The 8,918-nt window shown below is 35.5% G+C and overlaps 1 protein-coding gene across 1 annotated transcript; it reads right to left on the reverse strand.

The window, feature by feature from the left end:
* Positions 1-6,855: 6,855 nt before the first annotated feature.
* On the reverse strand, positions 6,856-8,516 carry LOC145116096 (ethylene-responsive transcription factor 3-like). Its single transcript, XM_079052455.1, has 2 exons — positions 7,450-8,516; positions 6,856-6,939 (listed from the first exon to the last, which is right to left on the reverse strand). The coding sequence occupies exon 1, from the start codon at positions 8,253-8,255 to the stop codon at positions 7,569-7,571; it is 687 nt and encodes a 228-aa protein (XP_078908581.1). The 5' UTR covers positions 8,256-8,516; the 3' UTR covers positions 6,856-6,939; positions 7,450-7,568.
* Between the last annotated feature and the right edge of the window lie 402 nt (positions 8,517-8,918).

The raw sequence follows: 8,918 nt of genomic DNA on the forward strand, positions 1-8,918 counted from the left end.
TGTGGCTCTTGGCACTTATAGGAAAGACTAGGGTGTGACCCCTCGTAATTATAGGAAAGACCAGGGTGTGCCCTCGTGGCAATTATAGGAAGGACCACGGTTTGGCCCCTGGCAGTTCTATGTAAGACTGGCATTTGGGTCTCAACATTGCAAGGACAGACCGTGATTCAGCCAATGGCAAGATGCAAGACTATGCTTTGGCCCATAGCATTTTCCTGGGGTTAGAGCAGACCCATTACATCGTGCATGTTTCTTACGTATGTTTATGTGGATAGGAGATTTGGTTGTTCGACGCTAGATTCAAACTCTTGTGTGGATGCATTGTATGTATGATGGAGTATGTGGTATACTGGGGAATTCACTAAGCTTTATGCTTACAGTTGTGGATTAAACATATTTGCAGGTCGTTTGTGAGAAGAGATCGATGGGACTGTACACATGTATCAAAGATGTTCGTTTTCGCAGTTTTGTAAAATTCACTCTGATAATGTGTGGTTTCAATAAAAATGAATGTACTTAATGGTTTTATTGGTTTCTACATTTTAAAAATGAAAATTCTATTTGAAATTTTTGGTACGTTACAGTACTACTTGGCAACGCCTCTTAAGTACACCGAATGTTCGCTCCACGTTCTTCCTAGTTGACTTTTGTGCCTGCTTAAACTTTTTTCTTTTTTTTTCGTTCGGACATGTGAAAGATTTAACAAAAACACATAAGGTATGATATATCCCATTAGTAAGATAGTACTCACGCTTATATGGTACCCTATTTGCTTAAAATAGTACATAGTGTGACTTTCCAAGATAGATGTCGTTGAATACCGATGACTGGTCAAGAACATTGATGTCATTGTTTGCACCAACTGCACCAAAGAATGAATGCCATATCCAAAGATCGTGTGACATGATTACTTCTAGAATAATCGTAAGCTCTCTATTATCATCTCACATATGTTGATCATGCCATGTGTTGGGGTACAATGCCCAAGCTCAATGCTTGTAATCGATGCTACCTATTATTCCCGGTAACCCATGCTTATTTTCATGCACTATGTACAATTGGTGGACATCAATGATCGTTGGTTTGCGTAAATATCGTTCTCCATATACGAAAGTAATAGCTTTCACGAACTTGTACACGGTATCTTGTGTGAAACACTCGGGGCATCCTCAAATACTCGTCCTATTTATCTGCTCCCATGTCATATGCTAACTAACGAATTGCAGTTGTGCATTTTTGAATTGGAGAAAAACCTTTTCTACCTCTCGCATCCCACTACAACTGAAAATATGGAAATTTTCGGTCTTGCAATTCGCCAACAACATGTAAAAATAATTCTTTCCACTTTTGGAACCGTCGTTGATAATTTTCAACGTATACGACGACATCTATAAAATAGTTTTCAATAAGACGATTGTGCATGGCTTCGTGATTTCTCTTTAACGGAGGTCTTCTTGTTCGAAAACGTGAACTTTGAACTTGTCGGTTTTGGAAATACACAGCTAATTTTGCCATGACATAACCGACAAATGTTGCTTTTTCTTGCGTTATCGAACTGACGAACTAGATGACAATGACGACATTGTGGTTGACTGAGTTTTTGAGAGAAAGTATAGAAATTTGTGTGAAAAAATATGTTGGACGTGTTTAGTATTTATAAAGTGGTAAAGTTAAAAAATAGTATTATATTTGAAGTTTCTAGACATTGGGAATAAAAAGAAAAAAACACATTTTGCAACATGGACCAATCGGGTAAGGAGGGAGAGGGCGGTTGATGTGTGTGAAATGCACTAGTTTTAATCCTACCAACATAGACACAGAAACAAACACACGAAAGGCAGTGTACATATCGATTAGCAGCTTAGTTCAGGTAAGTAGGGTATCAAACACAATGAACGGTAAACAATTAAGATTATCACTAATATTATCCAAATAAAATAAGTAAAAAGAAGGGTTTTTCTTTAGTTTTACAAGACTAGATACTTAAGCAACTACTTAAACACTTAAACAAAGGACAATTAACAACTAAGGAGAAACAAAAGACAACTAGATTCAATCAATTTAAAGAGACTTCCGTGTAGATTCGATTCACTTATTCCTATGGTTGATTTCGTGGCAAGTACAATGGATTAATATATCAATGGTTACCGATTTCTAATATGATTAGGTTCATGTTCACTATTATTAATCATTTATCATACAAATTAATTCAAACAGTGATCAGTTGATTACACTAACAAGTTTCCTAGTGTTCAGTTCGGATCAAGTAAGACTTGTAATATTAGTTAACTAAATTTGTCAATTCAATCAACTCATGTATGGTTGTTCATCACACAAGCTTACACATTAACTTACTTATTTTCTAGTTAATCCTAGGTTCATATTCACTAATACTAGGCATACAATATTGTTTTCACAAAAGCCATATGATACAAGCAATTAAGAAGATGTTCATGAAACTTAATAAACTTGATTATTAATAGAAAATAATTATTGTCAACACATAAGGGTCTTTAACAAGCTTAACAAGACAATTCACCGAATCAAATTAATCCAAGCCATTCAATCAAACCACATTCATAAGTTTATCTAGTCTAAACAGAAGTAAAGAGTTTTTAGCTCATATCTATAGCAAATAGCATCCTAAAATAGAAATCTAATGATTCAAGCATGGTTCACACAAAAGATTAAGATAAAAGTAATGTCTGTTTGCCTTTGATCTCTTCAAAATTGACTTATATGTTGAATTCTCGAAAACCACAGCTCTAAGAACTCTTCTGGCCTCTAAAAATCGTCCAAAGCTTCCAGAATTAGTTAGGGTTTCGAATGAAAGCGATCCTACATATAGATTCTGAAAACAGATCCAACTCAACGAGTTTTTTGACCCAACTCGTCGATTTGGTCATTAAAATCCCTTGTACGGCAAGTCAGCGTCAAGAATCGCGAACTTTCTGATCAACTCGTCGAGTTGATGGCCAACTCGTTGAGTTCGTTTGGAATCAACATTTTCTCAAAACACGAAAGTCGTCCGAAATTGTGTCTAGTTTTCAAAACATTTTGAATCTCGTCAATCGGAGTTACGGTTCATGAGATATGGCCAAAACACTGACGAGGGGTCAAGTTGTCCAGCAACATCATTCTTTCTTCAAAATCCAAGATCCAAGCTTTCAATTGCTAAATCCGCTTCCTTTTCCATACGAGCATGTCATTGTTGCTGAAAAATAAAATTCTAAACTAATTAAGCACATTTTGTTCATTAAATGAGATAAAATCAACATAAAGTATTAAGATAATATATAATTTATATGACTAAATATGCCTATATGAGTGGTGAAGAGAAACAATAGGCCAAACCACACCCAGGGTGTGGTGTTCCTGGGTGTGGTTCCGGCCACCGCATGGTAAATCGCATATGCTTTATCCGACCTTATAATTAATTAAGGGTATATGTGGAAACAAAATAAAAATTTTATGGAAAACTGGTCTAAGTAGTTTTTTAAAAGGGTAAATGACACATTGGCCCGACGATGCATTTCGAATTTGCTCAATCGGTCCTATAAATTATTTTCATACTTTACGAGGGAATAAACTTTAAAGTGACATGTATTTTTACTCTTAACCTATATTAGGCAATTTCATATGCCATTTAAGCATTTTTCTATTTAAAATTCAAAATCACATTTTTGACAGTTTGTTCATTTCTCAAAATCCATTTAAAAGTCAAAATCAAAGACTGTCACGATTCAATCATCACAATATTATTCTCTTCATCAACATAATTTGTATATTCTAATTCTCAACATCTATAAACGTCTGTTTGATTCTTCTCTTCAATTTTTCAATTTCCCGAAAAGTAAACATTATGTACCATAGATTGATTTATGTTTTTAAAAATGGAAGTTCAGGTAGTTCAAAATTTTGAGTTAAGATATTACTGTTAGAGCAAATCCCAACTATTTTCGTGACATATTCTTTGATCTATTGTTGTATTTAGTTCAAACTTGGTTCCATATTATTCTCGAAGCCGCCATGACATGTTCCATGAAATTTGTTAGGGTTGGCCTTTAGGAAGCATCAGAGTGATTCCATAATTGCCCGTAAACAATCGACCACTTGTTCAACATTGTATTTGATCTTCATCGTTGTTGTTTTTTTTTTTTTTTTTTTTTGAAGATCTTAATGTAGTGGATGAAAATTTGGATTTCTTTTTCGAACAACTGCATTATTATTAAAGAAACGTTAACAAAAAGCTAACGAAAATAGAAACAGTCAAGAAATCAACATCTACCTCTTCTAATAAATAAAACTTAAAAAATGACACGTGTCAGTTTTTTAGAATGTCTTTTTGACACGTGACATTTTTCTATGATGGTTATTATTTCCTTTTTTTGTAACAAATCAAATTCAATTCAAATTTTGAAAATATAAAATCATATCCTAATAACATTATTATGTTTATTTTTCTTAACAAATTAATTCATAATTACTTACAATCGACAATATCTTGATTTTTTTTTTACATTTATTATTTTTTTATCTATATAAAAATTTTAAATATATCAACCGTGGGTTTCACGGGTTATAACCTAATAGGTTTATAAAGCCAACCCACCCAACTAAATTTTCTATTACCGAATCAATTACTAACCCACAAGAAAGTTTGAGTAACTAATATATCCCAAATATCTTTTTTCTTAGAAAAACCACTAGGAAAAACCATAGAGTTTCTAAACAGCCAGATTATCCACCACATCGAAAAAAACACGGCCTTAAGCATTACTTTAGTCGTAGCACTCAACCGCACTAAACGAAACCAATTTAACCAATCTACAAACGAAATAAACGAAGGAATAGTAATCTCCCACCAAGTAGATATATTGCTAAACATCTCGATCACCAAAGAGCATTCAAAAAATAAATGGTTGTTATTCTTTATTGGTTTCTTATTAAAGTGTCATGAGTTTTATGAGTCAATATGATATGTTTCCATGTGATGATATGTCACTCTTTATTGGTCTCTTATTAAAGTGCACAATGACATAGAGGTTTATCTTAGGCTATCTGATATGGTATTCCAAACCACGCGTGAGATCCTATGTTGCAGCCCAGAAGACGCGTAACACCGCTCCATGCACTGGTGGGTTGACTGTGGAGTGGCTATGAAGACGAGCGAAAACGACGAATAAGAATCAAGAAGCTGCAACGGTCAAATATTTGACCGTTCTTTTCCCTTATTCCCTTTGTATTGTTGATAACAATAAAAAAAATATTTAAATTTCAATTTTAAAAACACAACCTACAACTATAAATACCACCTATTTTCTATACATTTCACACTATAAAAACACACAACTTCTTTATATTGTCTCATTTTCTGTTCAATCTATGGATCCAATAACACACAACTTTTTATAGGATTTAAATTCATGTGTTTTTAATTAATATAATGTGTTTTTAATTAATGTAAAATGTTTATTTATGTTTTAAATAATGTTTTTTATTTAATCTAATGACAAAAAATAATAAAAATATAAAAATTATGAAGTGATAACTATTTTTAAAAGCTAGTGGTTTGATAGTAGACATAGTGGAACTGGCATAATGGGTTTGATAGTAGACATATAGTAGAACTGACATAATGCTGACATAATGCTAACTTACAACATTTTTCTAATGAGTTTGTGGTGCCTCCCTAGCCTTATATAAGAGATTGTTGTGTTGAGTTGTCTTGCCATTGGAGTTCTCCTCGCGGCTTTTATAGGTGGACTGCTTAGAACATCATGATGATAATTCGTACATTGGATTTTTTTTGTAGTTTTCATTATACGAGTTTTAAATGAGTTTAATATTTGTAAAATGTGGATGTTGTCAATTTGGGCAATCTTGTGAAACCACATACATCCCTTGATCACTCTTCACCGATTCAGGTGCTTGTGCTCAGCACTAGGGGTGCAAACGAGTCAAGCTACTCGTGAGCTACTCGAGATTGAATCGTTAAAATCTCGATTCGAAATCGATTTTAAACGAGTCCGAGCCGAACTCGAGCTTAATATTAGGCTTGTTTATTAAATGAGCTCGAGCTCGAGCCTCTGTTACTTGGCTCGATTAGGCTCGCGAGCCTAAACGAGCCTACATATATATAATAAAAAATTATTTTTATTTTTATATATTAAAATAAATAATAATTTAATAAATACAATTTTAGGAAACTAGAGTAAACCGTATACGAGCCGAGCCCAAACCGAGCCCAAGCCCGTATAATTCTTAACGAGCCGATCTCGAGCTTTGTACCACAAGGCTCGAAACGAGCCGAGCTCGAACCTATAAATATTTAAACGAGCCGAGCCCGAGCCTGGTCAGGCTCGAGCTTGACTCGGCTCGTTTGCAGCCCTACTCAGCACTAGGCAATCCAAATCCTATGCTGACTACCCGCACCCCACATTACTATGCTCTATGTATTTCCATCATCTTGCTGGATGGGAACCTTCATTTTAATGTCACAAGAAAATTTTGCTCTTGGATGTTTACGTTTTAATGTTTCAACAAAATTCTAAAGATGACTAGCTATCAAACTACAATTGGGTTGTTGAAAACGTATACGTAATGCAAATGACTTACGTATTTGGCTTTCACAAACAAAGTTCGAATCCAAGAAAAAGATTCGATGTAACCTAGACTTGTTGAATAATGTTGTTCAAACGGAATTAATTTTTTAAAAATACAATAGCTCTTATAAAATGAATCATTATGTTAACGATTATAAAATCAAAGATAAAACGATGACAAAATGTTTCAAGTTTTTAAAAGTATAACCTTTTGTCATAAACAAAAATTTACTATTTTATAAAACCAACCAGAGTTATTACATAGTTACATACACTGAACTAAAGCATTACTCCCGACAAATGAAGCAGGAGATTAGGTCTAGAACATGGAGCCCTGCAACATTGTGGAAGAAAATAATTACTAACCCACCAACCACCGTCACCTCCACCACCACCACCGCCTGTCGTACTTCATGGCGGTGGTTGGAGGGGAAGATGCACCAGTCTTGCGTTATACGGAAACAAATTAAGTAGATTTTAAAATTTGCAAATAGAAACAAAACAATTAGAACAACCCATCATCAATTAATCCACAGATCAAACAACTGTTGCTCCATTGAAGAGATAACAGATGAAATCAACAACAGAAATGTGGAACTGTGTGTATTTTATTTATAATTTTATACAGAAGAAGCTAAATGAGAGATAATGAGGTTAGAACAAAACTCAAGATCTAGATAGTGAAAATTACATATAAACTTTTATGATTCCTCGGGAAAATTACGACGATCGTACTCTAAGTTCGTAAGAGGTTGAAGCATAAATCGCATAGTGGCCTCAAATTACACTAATCTACACATACCAACATCAATCTAAACAAATCAAGATTTTTTTGGGAATTTACCAGAAATTTCATCTTCGAATCCCCCACGGATGATGATTTTCTTGGAAAAAAAACAAGAAATTTGCAGAAGAGATCGAAAAAGCAGGGTGCGCATATTGGTCATCGATGTCGGATAAACTTTATAGGCAAAGCGCGGTGACGAATAAGTCATCGGCATCGGCATCGGCGTCGTTAATTGGGTTAGAGGAAAATCCGATGTCATCCAACGGCGGAGGAAGGTTGAGATCGAACGGTAAGGGTTTACGGGAAGATGATGAGAGATCGGCGTCGCAATAATATCCATCGACCACCGAAGAAGATGAATCGCAATTACTATGGCAATCGTCGTCGTCGTGAGGAGGTGCCGCCGGCGGTTTTAATCGTTGGTGGGTTCTTACACGCGGTGGATTTGACGGGCGAGGTCCACTCGTCGACTCGACGGTGCTGCTCAGATTACTCGTCGTCGGCCGAGACTGGTTATTGAAATCCTGAAAATCATAGAAACCCCGTTGGTGGTGCTGATCATCGGTTACGTGCTCGGCGGTTTCGTGTGATACCGGAAAATTGGTTTTGGCCTTGGGACCACGGAGGGACCGGGCTGCAGCGTCGTAGGCACGAGCGGCGTCCTCCGCGGAGTCGAAAGTGCCTAGCCAAACTCGAGCTTTCTTCCATGGGTCACGGATCTCGGCGGCGAACCTACCCCATGGTCTCTTTCGAACACCACGGTAGCGAGGTTCGTTGTCCTCTTGTTGTTGAGTCCCCACCATCTGCCTCGATCCGATCGCTTCTCCGGCGGCGGCGACCTTCGCTCTGCTGCCTCGTGCCATTTCCGATAGCTTTTCCGGGGACTGTAGATAATCGGAGACGATAACCGATCTTTCAAAATATAATCTTGGATTTCTTTTTTTGGGTTATTTTATCACCACTTCCTTCGATTCAACTTTTTAATCTTTTAGCAAATCCATTGAGTTTTTCAAGATTTCTTGATTTTCCGATCACTTTCTCTCTCTTCAATTACCTTATCTTTTGTTTCTCTCTCTAGATTTTCTTCTTCTCTATCTCCGCAACGGAGAAAAGGATCCGGCATATTCGCTTGCTATCATGTGTTCCATGAATAGATATATCTGTCTGTCCGGTATATAGTAAAAAGACAATAATACCCTTTGTATATTTTATTATTTTCCTGTTTTTCTTGCTTGATATTTTACTTCTGGTGGGGTTAAGATCGTAATTGTAAGGTTTTTATGAATTTGCAGGCCTTTCTTTAGCTTTTTCAAGTTTGTAAATTGTGAAAAAAGAGCCCTCGTGCTTATAATTTTTGACTTTTTGCAAGTTAAGACTTCTTCTGTAAAAATTCACCTACTAAACAGTATAGATCTCCTGCTCAATTTTATAAATATTTACTTTTTATTAAGGAAAATTGAGTAATCTAAAACAATTTAATTTTGATTGAAAAACGGAATCTAAAAGAACTGTTTTTAACAAAAATA

This window comes from Lactuca virosa, chromosome 5 (assembly GCF_052849685.1).
Source record: "Lactuca virosa cultivar CGN04683 chromosome 5, Lactuca_virosa_CGN04683_v6, whole genome shotgun sequence".
In the NCBI taxonomy this organism is placed as follows: domain Eukaryota; kingdom Viridiplantae; phylum Streptophyta; class Magnoliopsida; order Asterales; family Asteraceae; genus Lactuca; species Lactuca virosa.